This window comes from Anas acuta, chromosome 12 (genome assembly GCF_963932015.1).
Source record: "Anas acuta chromosome 12, bAnaAcu1.1, whole genome shotgun sequence".
NCBI lineage: Eukaryota > Metazoa > Chordata > Aves > Anseriformes > Anatidae > Anas > Anas acuta.
In genome coordinates, this window is record NC_088990.1 from 13,764,383 (window position 1) to 13,782,839 (window position 18,457).

At 40.6% G+C, this 18,457-nt stretch overlaps 1 protein-coding gene across 7 annotated transcripts in view; it reads right to left on the reverse strand.

The window, feature by feature from the left end:
* The window catches only part of TMEM266 (transmembrane protein 266), a 77,742-nt gene that overhangs the window by 19,951 nt on the left and 39,334 nt on the right, over positions 1-18,457 (reverse strand). For 6 of the 7 annotated variants that reach the window (XM_068695871.1, XM_068695867.1, XM_068695866.1 and 3 more), the window contains 4 exons: positions 14,219-14,292; positions 4,695-4,775; positions 3,114-3,252; positions 1,697-1,812 (listed from right to left, as the gene is read on the reverse strand). In XM_068695871.1, coding sequence (XP_068551972.1) covers positions 1,697-1,812; positions 3,114-3,252; positions 4,695-4,775; positions 14,219-14,292 — 410 coding nt within the window. Of the gene's footprint in view, positions 1-1,696; positions 1,813-3,113; positions 3,253-4,694; positions 4,776-4,808; positions 4,866-14,218; positions 14,293-18,457 lie in introns of all 7 variants that reach the window. The other variant, XM_068695872.1, reaches the window with a different exon arrangement.

The window sequence follows — 18,457 nt, forward strand, 5'->3', positions numbered from 1 at the left end:
TACATTTACCTCATATTAAACAGCTCAGACATTTGTTTGGCAGGAACTCAGGACAGTAAAACATGAGATATTAGTATGCTGTCACTTTTCTATAGTCCATATTTTTCTATAGCTGATGACACTTGAAAGCTAGGAGAGAACCTGCTCTGTTTTCACAGATTTACTCATCTAGCAAAGCAGTATTTCTTTGTGCTTGATGTACAGCTATGCTGTAACCATCAGAGCTCAGATGAGGGCTACCATGGTTAGATATTTGGCAAGCTAGGCATGCAGATAAAGAGAACGGGGATCAGAATGCAAGGTGGCAAAAGCTACTCGCGAACCCCACTTGGGATAATGAGCCCATTTCACTCAGACTACAGACATTGTTTAACTATTGAGAATATTATCTAGCTGCATAATACATCTCCTAAAAATGAATGCTTTCAAATTTATGTCTGTCAAGAACTTTAACCTAATAGCATGGTCTGACAGACAAAATACTGTAGTGGGACTCAGGAAATCGTTGATTTGTCTAGCATGTTTGGTCAAAGGATAAGCTCTTCTCTGTAAAACTGGGTATGTACCGTTTCCTGTTCATTTCATGACCAGTGCAGAAGCAGGGATATATTAATATCATTGCACAAAGTTGTCATGAAGAGGATTGCTGACAGGTTTTAGGTTCCTAGGTAAGAGATGGGCACCTAAACCCCTACTCAGATTACACTCCCGTTGGACAGCTGGCCTGTTCTGGGATGAGTTGCCTCCCTTCCAGTCTACTCAGGCCCTTCAGCTTTTTGACTGATTGATCCACTCAGACTTAACCCTCATTTTGTATGTGAAAAGCACCTGTCACAGGTGGGGAGTGGGAGCTGATGCTAGAAAACTCCAGCCCTTACTTGGACGCCTCACAGTTAACTCTGCAATTGAAATAAGTTACTTGGGGGATCAGTCCTTTGTGGGTTGGTGGTGACCTGAATGCCCCGCTTAGCCTGAGTCTTAACTTATATGGCTGGTTTCTACTTTAAAGCAGCTTACTCAGGGACTCATTTACATGAGATTAAGTGTAATTCAGAACTCCTGGCTTCTTCCCCAAGTGATGGTTTTACACTTTTCTCAAACATATTTGTCTGAGATATTTTTATTTTCACCTCCCTTATCTCTAAGACCGAATCACTAAACATTTGGGGTGGGCTGGGAAGAGTCTAAAATCTTGACTTTCTTCCAGAAACTAGAAGCTTCTGGTGCAACAGAAGTCTGCCAAGTGAGCCTCTGACTGACCTACAGGGAAGCTGCCTCCTGCATTCAAAGCACGGAGATTCACTAGCTTTCCTGCAGATGCGTACATTTGCCTAGGAATATTGCTTTAATATTGCTGCAATCTTTTTGCATGAATTTTGCATACTCTGAATATTATGTCTAACTGCACTCTATCAATAAATTAAATTCTGGAAGCATTCCTTTTCTATTCCTCACAACTGTTCTCCTCACCTTAAAAAACACATGCACAGCAGCAGTGGGAGACAACTGCTGTTTGACAAATACCATGCTGACAATATCCTGGCTGCAGCTAAGATTTCTTTAACGACATGAAATCTGTCACCTTGCAACAGAAATCTCAGCAATATTCCTCAAACCTTAGCCTGTGGCAAGGTACATAAACTGTTTGATTTGCCATAACAAGCTCTACGCAAATAAAAACATAACTGAACTTTACCCCTTGTTCTTGGCAGATCTGGGTTAGTCTTTCCAGCTGTTCATCTTGAATAACCTTTGCCTTCTCATATTGCTGAATCATCATCTCCATCTCCACTTTCACTGGAAGGACATAGGCTGGAAAACATAAATAAGTACTTAAAGTTAACCCAGCTGTGATTTATTTATTTATTTATTTATTAAATCGGAGGAAAACCCTTTACAGACTAAAGAATTTCAACCTTTTCAACCACAGTGAGAGAACTCGAGTATTTCTTCTGGGTAAGGATTTCTAACACCTGAAATACAAGTCATAAGCAGGGCCTAGCTCTTGTTTGGTCAGAATTCCAATTGTATGGCTGAGCTGAAATGCATCCTGCTTACTCTTCCTAGCTTTGGCACTAATGCTGATCTTTCCCAGTGCTTACCACAGTTTTTTTGAATTGCTGGGTGGCAAATTTTTCTGCTTGGGGTTGCTCCCATCCCCTCTAAACCTGAACAGCATCATTCCCTTGGGAGAAGAACAATTCCAGAGCCCTAAGCATTTAATTCCTACCTGGTGGTAGGAAGTTAAGTCCCTGATGGAAATAGTAGACTAAGAAGGAGACTTTAAAAAACAAAAAGGAAACAACTTCTATTGTTTTTTAAGCTACAGCCCAGTTTTCAATAGGCCTTCCAAATGTGTTTAGAAATGTTGCTTTTCTCACAATCAAGGCAAACTCAGACTGATGAGCAAAGCTGTTCAACATTTATTGCAATTCTTGATGTTTTATGAAGTTACAAAAGATCCTGAACTTGCCTTGGACACTTCACTCATGGTGCTATGACCTTTCCTCAACTCTCAATATAGTTCGGGTATCTGAATCAAAAATAACAGCTTGACTGATCTTTCACACAGGACCGAAGTGATCCTTCATTTATTCCTTTCCCACCTCTTATCACTGTATCCTGAAATGCCTGAAACCACTTCGCATAAAGTAGCCTACACTTAAGTCCTTCCTTCCAGGCACAGCCACTGCTGCTGCTCTGCAATCCTGACTTCCCAAGGACTTCTCTCTCCTGGTGCTTCCCCACAGAGGTCTATGCAAAACACACGACTCATGCTTAGTGACAACTGTACTGTACCACACACTGGCGCTGCAGAGAGCACCTTCAGCATGGAACCACCATGGTAAGAAAATGCTCCTGACCAGATAAGGGATTTGAAGGGGCCTTACAAAATACAAAACAATCAGTTTTAAAGGCTCAAAGGAAACAGGAAAAAACAACCACAAACTTGAGACCTACTGTCCTCCATGGGAGTCATAACTCTCTCCTCTTCAGTGCTTTTAAATTGTAAGAGGAAGGAGAAGGCAAGCATTCTTTCAAAACATTTAAAACCTCTTTTTTTCCCAGCCTGTGAGGTAATTCTTGGAGTCACCAACTGAATCGCCACTCACCATCAATGATCCTCTTCACTCTCCATATTCGTAATGTGATAATAAGGCTGATAGCATCCCATGGGCTGTTGGGGCCATTAGCCACTGTCGAGGCCACCATTGGTGCCAAGGACAAGATTATGACAGCACCATCAAACACCTAGAGAGAAATGAGTTTTTTCAAACTCTTTCTAAAGATCACAAGCCCTGCCATTTCTGCCTGAGGTCATGAAGGACTCCCACTTCCCCAGAAAGAAATGCAATTATGGTATGTATGTGAAAGGGATACGAGAGGTGGCCAAGTCCCACAAAGGCTGCGTCCTTTTGAGGCAGTGCAACAGAATTCTTCAGTGCTTCAACCACAGTTTATGAGGTGAGGAGAAATAAACTGTGATGGGAGGGCAGGAAGAGAGAAAGGTATTTGGACCACCTGGCCAAAATCTCCATGTAGAAGTGATAGACTAAATGATACTGCTGCTGAAGAGTTTTATTATCACTGGTATTTATTACCCATTACTTGGGATGATGCCATCCCCCAAAAAAGATACATTCCCTGCTTACAGATTTTACTGTCTAAATGAAAAGATCAAGAAGACAAGTAGAGAAAGATGGAGCAAAGTGACTTAATGGCTCTTGGCCACATCCTGAATACACAGCATGTGTGGGCTCTATGGCAAGACAGAAAGACTTTGCTCTCACTGCTACTGGGCAGCAAGGGTTTCAAGGCTTTTGGCAACAGGGACTATTCAGAATGATTTGTATGATGTTGGTTGCATTGTGGATTAGATCAGAAAAAGCAGCTGTGAGAGTAAACACATCTCACAGCGAACTGGCAATAGAGTTGTGCGTGTGCTACACTTGCCTAGCAGGGTAGAACAGAGTACCGTGTCCTCGTTCCTGCTGGGATGCTTCCCAGCTGCCAAAGACCATTGGTTAATGGTTTGCATACGGAGACAGGACATAAATTTTGTAACCACTACAAGTCAGAACTGTGCATAACAATCCAGTGTATTGAAAATAAACACTTCTAACTGCTCCTATTTGATGGACAGTGAACACCAGACAGTATCAAGAAAGAGTTTTTCATTTTCCCACTCCCCAGATTGTTGGTCTGGGATTGTGTTGGGATTATGTGCTACTTTTAACATATGCATTTCCTTTTCTATCTCTGGAACATTATGCACATTCTACCTCATCTTTAATTTGAGGTATAAATGACAGTGTTTAGTCAGATTTCACTAAAAAAATCATTTCAAAATACTTTTTTTTTTTTTGCCAAAATTGTATTGTCTATCAGAAAACTACACACTATTTTTCAATCTGTTCTACTTTCAACTTGATTATGAGAACATGGCTACACAAGTCACATGCCACTTTTTACACATATTGTTCATTATCTCAGGGTAGCAGTACCAACTGTTAGACAAGCACAGCTCTAACAATAAAATCATAGACACATGGAGCAAAAACCCTACAGCCCCTTCCTCCCCCTGTAATAAAATATTTCCAAACACAATGCTCTTCTGAGAGTCTCACAGAACAAGGGACTGAATCATACTGCTATGTATCCAAGCATACACCGAGAGGTATGTGCATACTTATCTGATTTAAGAGATATCTGTATTGCACCGGATCTGTAACGAAGACACCCAGAGCAGTTCTTAATATTTTTACTGTGCGTGCCTGGAAAACAGTACAAAGAGTAAGACTACTCACCTCTATTTTGTTTTCAATGTAATCCCATATGCCAAGGACCACAATCCTCAAAATAGTCTAGTAAAATAGATTAGGGGAAAAAATGATGAATGTCATTGCAATTGTAGATAAACACTTAGTCCTTTATCTATTTAGGGGTACATTTTTGTCTTATCTATGCATTATGTATTTCTTCTAAATAATAATGAGGATCCAGAAATAGCTAGGTCTGTATAAAAGGAGGTACTGTTTTCTAACCACATTTTATGATGTTTCACTAAGTCAGTAAGTTCCAAGTTCAAATGTTCATCAGTCCTTCCATCCTCCAAAAATTTCCATTTTAGAGTTTTTTAGTTATGAGATTCAGATTACTACCAAAAAAAAAAAAAAAAAAAAAGGAAAGAAAAAAAGAAGCCTTTAAAAGATTCACACTTGGGTCCCCTCTCTGTACTCTTCTGGATGTGAACATTTGAACCTCTCTGTACTATTTGGGAGTTCAAAGCTGTAGCCTTATTATGAAGTTCCAGAAAGTCATAGGATAAGGGAGAAAAATATTTCTATGATACTCCTCTTTAAGCAAAAGAGCTGTAAGATGCATCAGTAACTAGAAAACAACAATAAAGATGGAAAAGAGAATGAACCAATGGTGAATTCCTATTAACAATCCAACAGCATTGTTCCCCTTCTTTTAAAATCAGGCTTTTAGGATACACCATTAAAGAAAAAAAACAACAATCTGATGATTGGGATTGAATTCACATAAAAGCAAAACTGGTAGGGATCTTTTCTGCCCACTGCAACATCAGCTCAGATTTTGACAGACACAACTGGAGCTCCACAACTCACAGAGAAGACGAAATCCCTTCTGCGTTAAAGCACAGCACAACCGACAGGGAACGCGGCAGGCCGCTGTGTGAGGGGTCACCATGCCAAGAACTGTGCCAAAGAAACTAAGTGCCTATGCGATGAATATCCATAACTCCTCTTCATTAAAAATACAGCCATATTAAATCCCAACCCACTCAGAATTTGTGCCAAACATAGCAGCACTACCAAGCTGCAGAACAGCCCTGGGTTTTTCAGGAGGGTACTGCTCCTGTGCATGCTTCTGTCAAACCCCAGGAGTCCAACTGCCTCATTTGGCCCAGGATGACTGTGCAGAGCTCTGTCTTGGCACTCCAAACCTTAACCTGTTTTGCAGAGGGAGACATTGCTACGGGAGATCTGTTGCCTCAAATCCAATCTCATATAAACACTCCTAAGTGAGCAGGAAAGTGAACTGGCCAGTGCTCGCTCAGGAATGGTACACGTGAAGCACTGGCCAAGTCCGGCTGAGAAAGGGAGTCACTAGTCAGAAGAGCAAATGCAGTGCTCTCTTCCCTCTACAAAAAATGGTAAGACTTTATGTAGACACCAAGAACTGCTAATGCTGCTGGTCTCTGTTCCTAAAAGAACATTTTACTTCCAAAGCCCTTCACAAACACAATGCAGGAATAAGGTTACTTGCAGCAATCTCCTCAGGAACCTGTATGCACAGTGGTTTAGATGGCAAAGAAGAGATGCCCAGCAGCAGCAGCCCCTCAAATCTCGTTTTGCTGGCATGATGAGACGTGATGCAAGCACAAGGTGTAAGTGCACACACTGCTGTACAACTGCAGCACTTCTGCAGTCTCAGCTCAGGCCCTTTCAGACAGAAGCACCCCAGCTCCCCTGTAAGCAGCTCCCCCAGTCCCCAGGGAGAAGCTGTACAAAACGCTAAGTACAAGGCACCCGTGAGCACACATATCCAGTTGTGTCAGTTAACCTGTGTCCACAGCTGGCAGGCAATGCATGAGGAAAAGCAGTGCCTTCCTTACAGTACAGGGTGCTACCTTTTCAGCAACCCTGTTGACAGCAGGGAAGAATCCAGGTCATTTTCTTCTATGCCTAGGCAGGCTTATGAAGTGCTATATCAGTGAACAACTACAGGATGGCTACACGCTTCACATCTTTACAGTAGCTAATGGTGAAAACCTTCCTCTGGACAGGTGTGCAGCTGTCCAGCGATCTTTTTGTTGCAATGACAGGGCATACCTGCACAAAGAAAATAGATATACTGCCTCACACCCCCAAAGATGATTTATCACTGAACTGTTGAGAGAACATTAAAAAAAAAAAAAAAAAAAGTAATTTCTGCCTTTTTAATTCTCACTGCAGTGTTTAAGTAAGACTGCACTACCGTCAGATTCGTGGGCCTGAGCCATTCCAAGGGCTGGAAGCTAGCACAAACATTTTCATTTTCAGGCTGCTTGTGTGAATCAGCACAAGTCAGCACTGTCGGGAAGTCTTTCTGGCAGACATTTATTGCAGTAATGCTTCTGGGTGCTACCTCTAGGTGACAGGCACCTCCCTCACAAGAAATGCCTCGATGATCACCATCTCTGCTCACACATCGAACAAGCGAGCTGTAGGAGGGGAGAGCACGAGGGCAGGATGAACCCAGCTCCCTCTCAGAAAGCCACTAACCTCAGGGCAAACTCCAGGCACAACTGAGGGCTAAGCTGTATAAGCATTTCTTCTATATGGAAGGCCTTAAAGCCACACGCTGGCATTATCCACCAGCTTGTCGCTCACTCATAACCAAACACAGCACCTCACAACTGCTGCTGCAAAAAAAAAAAACACATAAGACAGCTTTGCCTTGGTGCCCTCAGGGAGCTGGAGTCCCAGGAAAGTGCCGTGGGCGAGTGCATCTCACACATGCTGTGCAGCCTGAGATACAGCCGCGGTATGCTCATGGGCCCCTTGCCAGTCCTTACTACTGGCACTTACTGGCACCACCAAAGCAGGCTTAGCTTGCTCTGCCCTCCCTGTGTGGGCACAAAGTATGGGATCACACCCACCTCAGCTGTCATTGCTCTTACCCAGCAGAGTCTGAACCAAACACATTTGGGCTTCTCAAGGCAAATCTCCCTGAGTGTTCAAAACAATAAATACTTCGACTGAAATGAGAGCACCAGTGTTACTTATAAACAGCACTTTAGTATTTTTCCTAAACTGTCAGAAACAGCTTTCAGACAAACACCCATTGCATTTGTCTGTGTGGTTTCTCTGTACAGAACCTAGCAGAATCTGAAAAAAAACAGACAGAAATAAATACTCCAACAAACTTCCTAGGCACTGTATATGGACCAAACTGAAAAGCACAAATGAATTGAAAAGGAATTCCAACTTGAGCATTCATCACAGATGAAACAGACATGTTAGATGTGACTCTTACCATTTGCAGAACTGACATAAAAATCTACAAGAAATCAGGAGAAATGGAGAAGAGCTGCTGTTTTCCCTGGTGTGGGGGCATTTTTCAGCACTGGAGCAGATGCACACACACAGTTTTGCAGTACACTACAGGCATTCTGCTTTTTGGTCACAGAGGTTTGAATGCAAACATTAGATATCAGTGGGAATATATTTCTGCTAAACGCCACTGCCTTTAAACAGTTAAAAAAGAAAAAAAATGTTTTAACATTTCTTGACCTAAGAACTTTCAATTAGAAAGTACTTAACTTCCATCCATCTGTCCATATATATGTGTGTGTTTGTGTGTATGTATTGCAGTTGTATCAGAAATACATTTTCGCTTTCTGAGGAAAGCTAAATTATTACATAGAAGTCTGCCCAGTGTAATAATAAAAGTAAGGGACTGAACATTTCTGTTAACTTGTTTTAGTCAGAGTAAAGCCAGATAAAAATAAAACCTTAAACCATTCTTTAGAAAGAAACGTAATTTCCAAGTTGACTTTATCCCTTGGTTATGCACAGCTGCTTGCACAACAGGGCCTGCCTGCAGCGCAGGTTGTGCAGAACTGTGTGATGCTGCAGGTTTGCTGTCCAATTTTCTCGGGAAGCTTGGCCAAGTCCTCTGCTGAGCCAGCTGTGTGAATCCCCACACCCTGCGTGACTTAGCCACATTTGTCAGCTGACTGCACTGTACATTTGGTAATTTTAAATACGTCATTGTTTGCACCATTAATATACTATTTACCACTAAGTGACTTGCTGTGCTAAATTCATCCATGGTGTAAAGAAATCAAAAAGGAGGCAGCGCAGCAGGCGAGGCTGGCCCACCAGATTTCCTTCGCAGCTCAGCATTCCTAGATGAGGATTAATTATTGCACAGGAGGATTGCACAAGAGATTGAGTGGAGCAGAAAGGGTCTTCAGTCGAGTGCTTCCCTCCTTCCACTGCCACAAAACTCTCTATGTATTACAGAGGGTGTTTACTTCTGCCTTATGCAGAAACTGCAAGACTAAGCATCTGTCTTTAGGATATATCTCATAAATCCAAATGTTTATTGAAATCTTTCTCAGAAAGTACACCTTGTACCCAGCCTGTGATTTATAATCTCTCTGGCTCAGGTCTCTCCACAGAGGCCTTAGCTCATAGACAAAACAATCTTCTTTTGTCACCTTCTGCCTGACCTGAGGCACTGCATTAGTTGTTCTAGGGTGTGCTACTCCCCTGCTCGCAGAGCATGGCGGAACATGTTAGCACCTTTAAATGACACATCCTTCTGCTTCCAGTGCACAGGCATCCTCCTCACATGGATTCTCTTCAAAGCAAGTCTCCAAAATGAAAAGGATAACTACTGCCCTCCCTTCATGTATCGCACAGCACAAAACACTCCCCACTTACTGTTCTCTGTAACTGGCTCTATCAGCACACGTGGTCACTTAGGAATAATTAATGGCAAAAGCCTGGTGACACGAACAGCCACGAATGTAGTACATCTTTGTCATCGTCTACCACTAATTCTCTCCTGTGGTATCATGTACTCTCAAAATGCACCTTTGCACAAACACTGAAGTTAACTGTAGTCCTGCTCTTAGAATAAGGAGAAAAAGAACGAATTTTAAACTGAAAGCTCTGGAGTGATTTGAAAGAGCTTTACAGGAATGGAAATGGCTTACTAGAGCCACAGTATGCCACCAGAAGGTAAGTACAGATTGGACAGAAAATTGTCTTAAGCAACCAGAGGTTCCCTCTAGGCATGAGTACGCTCGTGTTAGTTCTTATCTCTGTAGGGCAGTGCAGAAGGTGCTGGCCTGTGGCTATCAGGAGATGAAAGCCCAGATGAAGTGCTGATAGAGCACACCCTGTATGTATGTACGTGTGTGTGTGTGTGATATATTCTTGGTGTCAAGAGAAGGTGTCAAGCAAGGTCCCTAGACCTCTACGAAACCTGGTAACTACTCATTTATAAAGCAAGAAAAGTAAGAGCCTAGAAAATACATTCCACAAGATATTAAATATTTAATTTTTACACACTAACAGAGAAGTAACCTTCAATTTACCTTTAGAAATTATGTTAGCATTGAAAATCTGTATCTTTCATCCTAGATCCCCCCTCATCAACCACCTGAAGAATCAAAACCTACACAGCCAGCAATGCACCATATTTGTGCACCATGAGAAAACTTGTGTACACAGAATGAAAGCAAATATTCAGAAACAAATGTTCTTCCAGCTTATGGAAACATTACAGAATTAATAGAAGATTATTATCTTTCTGCTTATCTGACAAAATCTAATATGCACTCATGAGCCATAGCCAATGAAACAAATCCTTTATCAACTAGGACTCCAGACTTACTCTACTCCATTCCAGAACTTGTTTCTTGTACCCTGCTACAGGAAAAAAGTTGTGATTCAGTGATTGCCTAACTTTAAGCACACCCGAAGACTTGGTTTCTCCCATGGAAACATTCGAGTGCTGAAAGCTAGCAGAATGCCTGAGTGCTTGGCTGACAGAAGCGCATACAGGGCAACACGAACAACGAATATCAAAGAACTCGATTCTTGCACGCAAATGGTCTAAACAATCTTAGTGGAAAAACACAACTGAACAGCTACAGAATCAGATCTCTGTGGCAATGTGATAAGGCTGTTAAAATACAAGCATACTCCAAGCCACTTACCAAAGCACTGTGACATTCCCCATCATCATTTTCTCAGTCAACCAAGGCTGAATTTGCCCTCTTGACAGGGTGTAACCCCAGCCTTGCTTTGCTGTTGGTACTGGGGTTTCTCCCCCAGTGTCTTTTTCTTCTCTTCTGTCTTAACATCTGGGTAACATTTGGTGCACAGACAAATTGTAGTGATGTATGTAAAGAGACAAACATATACAGTCATCACCACTAGTAAATCCTCTTCAAAATACTTGGAAAAAAGCAAAAAGAGCTGATGTGCAATTCACTTGAATAAGGCTATTTTAACATTGGAAAGTCACAGACAGTGACAGAAAGAAAATATAAAATTGACGGAGTGTAATAAATTCCTTTAAGGCTTATGGCTATAACAGAAATAGAGAGAGAGATGGAAAATGCTGGGAGTGTAGCTACTTAATTTGGTTGGCAGATGTCCTGCTGGCAGTTGCTAGTTGCTGGCATGTCTGTCCCTTCATTTTAACCAAGCAGAAAGCCACTGCCTGTTTAACTCCACCACGATGGGACCAAAAGTGCTTGCAGTGTCTTTACAGCACCAGCTTTTAATCAGTCATATTTTTCTAAAACATTCAGATTTTCTGCTGGAAGTTTTCTGGATTCTAATAAGTCTTTTACAAGTTTCTATTATTTCTTCTCCACATCTGAGCTGAAGCCTCTCTGAAGAATTATGTATCCACCTTTACTACTAATGGGAACCAAACTACAGAAAAACCAATAAACATCCAAGGCTGGGACATGGTGCTTGCTATGGAAACAGCCCTTTGTGAACACTAGCATCTCTCAATCCTTGGTTTGGGGAGAAAAGCACCGGCTGAAAGACTAATCAATCCTCAGCAGTTGCCTGTTATATCCAAGCAAACCAATTAAGCCTGCTCAAATCTGGAAACTCATCCTGACATCAACAGTCACAGACTGCAAAGTCTCACTGTAACATACAGTTTTCTCAACAAATAACTCAAAAAGACAGCTGACTCATGGTTTTGAGAATCAGAGGGCAAGAAAGCCTCTGAAGGCACCAGAAGAGTAAATAAAATAAAGATCAATGAAAAAAAAAAAAAAAAAAGCATTTCTGTGATAAGGAGTTTTTACAGTATTTTATAACCCCTTGAAAAATCAACATTTTTGATTTGGATGAGAAAAGATTATACACTGTTTTTTGTGCTGTTGTTCATTAAACCGCCCTGGCACAAGACCATCCCCAGCAATCCCAGTAGCAATGGTACACCTTCCTTCTGTTCCAGGTCTGTGGTCTTTGAAGCATATCCAGATATGCTGCAGATCCACCTCTATTGCTATAACATGGTCTAGGACTCTGAGCTGCTAAAAATTCACTTAATGAACCATTATCCAAACGTCTAACCTCCTCTGCACTCATTACATGGCTGCCTTGTAGCCTTGGCTTTCATTGATGGAAATTCAACCCATAAACAAATAAGTGGAGGAAGATAAAGAAGATACTTTGAAAGACAGAAAGAGATTTATAAAAATTTAGGACTGCAAGCAGAGAAGGAAAATTAATTTGAAATATCTAATGTAGAAAGGAGGAAAATATCCAAGACAAATGCACAATGAGGATGGTGAATCAGGCAATCAGCTTTGGCTGTGCTAATCTTTTCTGTTACCGTTTTCCTGCAAAGCATTTCTGAAACAGTTTGTTCACTTATGCAGGTACTCTGAGTAGAACCAAAACTATTAATGTCTGCCTTGAGACAGGTGAGAACTGGCCTATCTGCACTGCCACAAGCAACCTAACAAAAACTGCTTGCATGTGAACCAGACTATGGAAGGGGTACAGGAACAAGCCACTTCAAGGAGCTGCTAGGATACAAGGAGCTGCATCAGGCTTTGGGGAAAAAACACAACTCAAGGTTATGCCCAGTAGAAGGAAATTGAGGACCACAGGAGAAGCTGCTATGAAACAAGCTCCAGGCAGCGATGAAGATCAGGTGCGTGTTTGTGCAGCCATGCTGCCAGCAGCAGAGTTACAGGCTGATCCTATTGGAAAGCTCAGGACTACAGGTCTAGGGTGCTAATCCCCACTGGAGCAAAAGAAAGCTTCTCAGAGAGAGGGGCAAGTATTTCTTTACAGGGAATGGATTCCACCTATCAAACCTAAGCATTCAAGTATTAGGATATACAGTACACAAAGCAGATTCTGCAAAACTGTTGAATGGTTTAGATTCTTTTCCAGGCAGTTTACATGTATCCTACAACCCACAATCACTGTCAAAGGATAGGGAAAACAAAAATGAGCTGTATCCATTTGTATAACTGCTGCACCAGGAGACTAGGATGTAAAGCAGTCTTGAGACCCCTGCCTGTTATCAAGGAATGCTTTCTGAAAGTTCCCACTGGCAGTGGCAACACTAGCTAGAAAGCCCCTGTCATGAGTAGAAATGCAAAGTAGAAATACAAAATGATATATGTAAATAAAGGCATAATAGAACCACAAAAATAACCAGTGATATAATACGGTGAGCATCAATTCAACACAATGAACTACCAAATAATTTGCAGATATCACAGCTCCCTGTTTGTCTGAATTTCTTTGTAATTTTCACATCAATGTGAAAGTTACATGTGTCTTCACAGAGTGAAGAATTTAACTTCTTTTTGGATGACAGTATTTTATCCTATGAATTAGAAAAAATATTTTCAAATATGTAAGTCCAGGTTGTCTTCCAACGTACAAGTTGGTATGATGTAACAAACAAAAACTTTTCTTTTTTTTGGTGACAAGTAACACCTTATGACCTGGAAAAATAACCTTAATGAATACTTTGAGATATTTCAGGTGTAGTCTAAATGTCTTGGTATCAATTACTTCTTTTTGGAATAAAGTTGAAAACTGTAATAAGTAATCCCAATTTTGTCACTCATTATCTCTACTACAGCTTTTTCCAATTTCTGAAAGCACATTCATAGAAATGTTTGCAAAGAAATTCACCATTTGTTTCATTCTCTCACTGTGTTTACATGCAGCAACGTAGAGCATCTAAACTAGCTCCATAAATCGAGAGAATTCCATTCTTAAAGCAGACCTTTTTGCAAAATAAATCTGCAGATCTTTCACCCCAAATTAATTCTATATTCCCAGTGACACTGATAAGATTTCTGTGAGAAGAAATGTCTGAAGTAGGTCTGTCCTGTGTCTGTGGTGATTCAGAGGCGATTATCAATTGTAATTGTTCAATTGTAATTTGTAAGGCAGTATCTTCCATGTTCCCTAGTCAATTCTAGGCAACTGACAAACAGCACTACTACAAACAAGATCTTTTAGTTTGCTAAGTGCAGCAGCAACATTTTTTCCCTTTCTGTTTTTTTTTTTTTTTAGTGCACTGCACTACCTTTATTCACAATCTAAACCATGTTAAATGCTTGCTAATTCCAGTGACATCATAAAAATACTTTGCAGTTCTGTGCATGAAGGTCTTTGATTATACATACCTCTGAAAAGAAAACAGACAGGATGACTAGGCTGATCCAGTGAATTACTCCTGCAAACTGTGAAGCACTTGAAACTGCAATTAACACAGTACAATGAGGCATCATTATAGGAGCAGAACGCAACTTATGTTTAGTATCATTAGTACTGCTACAACTTACATGTGGGTCAAGCTTTCTTTCTTAAAGTTCGTAATGGAAGTGCCAGAAAGGGAATGGGATGTAATGGAACACAGAACTCCAGCCCCCATCAGCTGCTCACCCTAATTCAGGCCAGCACGTCAGCAGCCACAGCAATATTGCCTTGGATCTTGTACACATCAGATTACCAGTAAGCAATGACATACACATTAGGCCTTTGACAATCTGTCACTGCTGTGTTCTCTTGCTCCACATACTGCTTTACTACGAGATGTGTGACTAAATCCCACGTACCTAAAAATTCAGTTAGAATTCTGCAAGGAAGCAATGGTCCATTATTCCCACATCATTCCTTATATGCAGTCTTTGACAATTCAGCTCAGAAGAACAATAATTGTCTGGAACAAGTGATTAAAAACTACTGCTCAAACTGGGCTTTAAAAACCTTTTCACCTAAATAAATAACCGAGCTATGTGGACTTTCACACAGCTGTCCAGATACGGCAGCAAGTTCAGCAACAGAAAGAATGAATGTCATTGTTAATTGTTATGAAGATCAAATCTCAATGTATTATTTTTAGAGTTTGTGAAATAGCAGTGATTCTAACTTGTACAACATAAAAATGTGATTACTTTTGTAGAGTGTATTTCAGGAAATGTGGCTGTCAAAGGGGCAGCTTTGTCTTTGAGTAGGTTGGTATACAAGCACTTGAGAAAGCTACAGCAAATGAAATAAAACTCGAGGTAAGATAACTGGTTAAAAAATACAACTTCTTTTCCACAATCTTTTTCAGAAAGATAGGAAATATTAAAATCACTTCTGTTCAATTCATTTCAAACTCCTCCGTGAAACAAAGTCTGTAAAGAGTAAACTAAAGGGGAAACTTAGAGAACGCTGGATACTGCGCACAGACTTTCCAGACAGGTGTTCCTCAGGCACACTGACTATGATGTAGTTATTTCACTATCAGAGTGGAACAACTGAAAAAAAGTCCTTTCAGGACCTGACTGGAGGAACACTAGCCTGAACTCACTAAAAGCATGAACTGAGAGTGTACCAAAGCCTTGCATGGGCACTCACTGGCATTAAATTGTGCTTTCATTTCATTCAACTTACTTTGCTTGTTTGCTGTAAGACTACCTAAGAAGCTCTATGGTAAGGATTGTCTTTGTGGGATTAAGTGCATGTCTTGAAATGTGGAAGGTTTCTCAAGGTAGCTCAACTGAAATTCATTAATGACAAAAAGCAAAAAGCAGAAAGGGTCCAGTATCTGCACGACTGGCAACTCTTACTCTGGAGGTCACACACTATCAAGTTTCGATTAAGGCAATGAATAGAAAAACCTCACTTTACTTCAGGGTATTTGTGAGTCTACCCTCCCTTGAGCAGACTGATGTGTGGTCCTGCAGTTTCAAAGAACTATGGTGTATCAGAAAAGTTGAAGGCAATTGATGACTCTGCACACAGAGATGCAACTCTGTGGCAGAATTAACCAAGTCCCAAGGAATACGTATGCCATGCATTAAATCAAGCATCTTGTTTTAAAATTAAAACTCATCAAAATGAGAAAGGGCAGGAAAGAATGGAGGAAGAAATCAGGATACAAAGAAAAACATTGCTAGGGGCTGCTGTTGGAGCTCTCACAACTGAGGCTCCTCTGGGGCTTGATGTGAGAGGGTTTGCTGCAGAGGAACTACTTACAGATGAAACAACAGGGAAAAATATAATATATTTACCTTTCCCATGACACTGTCTTTATAGGGTGGCATAAAGAACAAGAAATGGAAACCACCTGTAAGCTATTTTTCAAACAGTTGTCTATTGACATATAAGGCTCCAGCTGCCCCTTAGTGGACAGAAAAAGATATAGCAGACAACGATTCTTGAAAGAAAATCAGTTTCTGATGCTGCACTAACTGGAGGAGAATGCTGGGCCCAGTGCCAGACAGTGTGCAATCAAATTGCCAGTAAACAGTAAATGTGAAAAAGTCTCCCAAACCAGAAGGTTTGCTCAAGAGTTGAATCACTAGCCCACACACTGACTGGACATTTTCCTCTTCCATAAGACTGCCCTTCAGGAATGTAATGAAAGGCTACAAAAAGGGAGAAGGCTCTTCTGCAAGAGGTGCCCATCCCTGCTCTGTGGTGGCTTGGATACCTCACTGGGATTCAGGTCGAGGCAAAACACCTAAGCTAGTCAGCAGCTGCTACTTTTATCTGGAACAGCATTCCATGTTTGTTTTACTTGTACCCTTTTTTTTTTTTTTTTTTTTTTTTACCCCTCTCCGAGCTGTCATTAAAAGCCAAGGAGTTGTGCTTTATTTCACATTTTGCTTGAGAGAAGTGCATGGTGCAACCAAGGACTGCACTAAAAGTATGAGAGGAAAATGATGCTCTCAAAATGTCACAGTCAAAGAAACCTGACTTCTCATGCAATAGTTTTAAACATACAACCCAAAACCCATTAAAATCCCTCATTAAAAAAAAAAAAAAAAAAGAGGAGACAGTAATTAATTACCATCTACAATGTGGAACAGCAGTTACTACAAACAAAATTGGCAGTGATGTGCCCTAACGTATCCTAATGCACTGCTCAATTTCATATAGAATAAGGAATCATTATAAACTAGAATAGTATGTTTGAAAAATGTAATTATGTCCTAACAGCTTATTAAAAGCTTAACGTGAGTGATGTACATTCCTCATGACACAACTGCAATACTTCTGTTAGCCCCACCTAGACAACCCTTATCTGATTTAAAACAAAACAGAAAGAGTTCAGCTTAGTGAAGGCAAGAAGCATGATGGGTTATGTATTAGCTAAAATGCCAAGTAGCAGCACAGAGCTACACACTCTCAGGTACTGAGAAAATCCATACAGGGCAGGGGCAGCCTTTGCACAATGAACTCACCTGGCTTCTCCAAGCATCTCTAGGCCAAGCACAAGGTGTAAGCTGGCAAGCTTTTAAGAGTATCACATGCACCAGGGAAAAAGAGGAGAAATGGCCCCTAAAATACAGCCTTCTCTAAAGCAAAATAAATGGCTAAGAAAGCAGGTGCTTCCAGAGGAAAGTCTCCAAAACTCTGTTAAAAGTCTAAGACAAATCAACAGAAACAGCTTTTAAACACTTTGGCTCTGCAGGAAGTGACAACTCTATACATGAACAGAAAGATGTGGTGGCTTAATACAGTTCTTCATTCAATTTTTAAGGACTTACACCCATCATTAGCATTCCTGACTTTTTTAGAAGCTACAGATTTGTCCAAATTTTTGGTTTCCTCATCTGAAATGGTAAGCTGCCAGAGACTGCAGAACATAACAAGTGGAGTGGAGTGGCCATGCTCATAACACTGTGTGTAGGATGGACAGACAGGGTTGTAAGAGGACTGGGGAAAAGTTTGGACAATGTTGTGGAAAGGCAGCTTAATCACTGATTTATCTTATAGGCCTAATAAAAAATGTTTGCAGTTAACAATAAAGTCCCTTAAACTAATCTTATTACAACTGTAATACCTAAATTTTTACAGTGAAATCTAATTTCATTAATATCAACACAAAAATCATGAAAATAAAAGGACTTCAACATTCACTTGCTCAGTTCAAAGTTGCCATATAAGACATCAGACTGTGACTCCCATGTTGTGTATTCTTGCATTTATAGGATTGTCTGAACCCCATAATTACCATTTCAATGTATTTGAGACTGTAGGGCAGGCTGCTCTGTAACAATGAGTGGTGGGAAGAATGTAGCTGGTATTTGTGTTCGTATCAGGTTTGTATTTTAAAAGCAAAAAAAAAAAAAAAAGAAAGAAAGGAATGGAGTAAAACAGCAGTAAAAGAAAAAAAAAAAAGATGAATCGGGAAGCAAAACAACAGCATGAAAAATAGCACTGTGGAACCTGTGTAGAGTGAGTTCAGAGAATTCAGATATAGCAAAACTCCATTGAAGCTATTATTTGACTCACTGTATATTAGCAGAGTAGAATGCCAATCTACATCATTTCTGTTCACAAAATAGAAAACTGTAATTGCAATTCCTACCCACCTTAGTATATTAAGTTAATAATATGATGGCATCAAGTACCCTAGCAAGTTCATC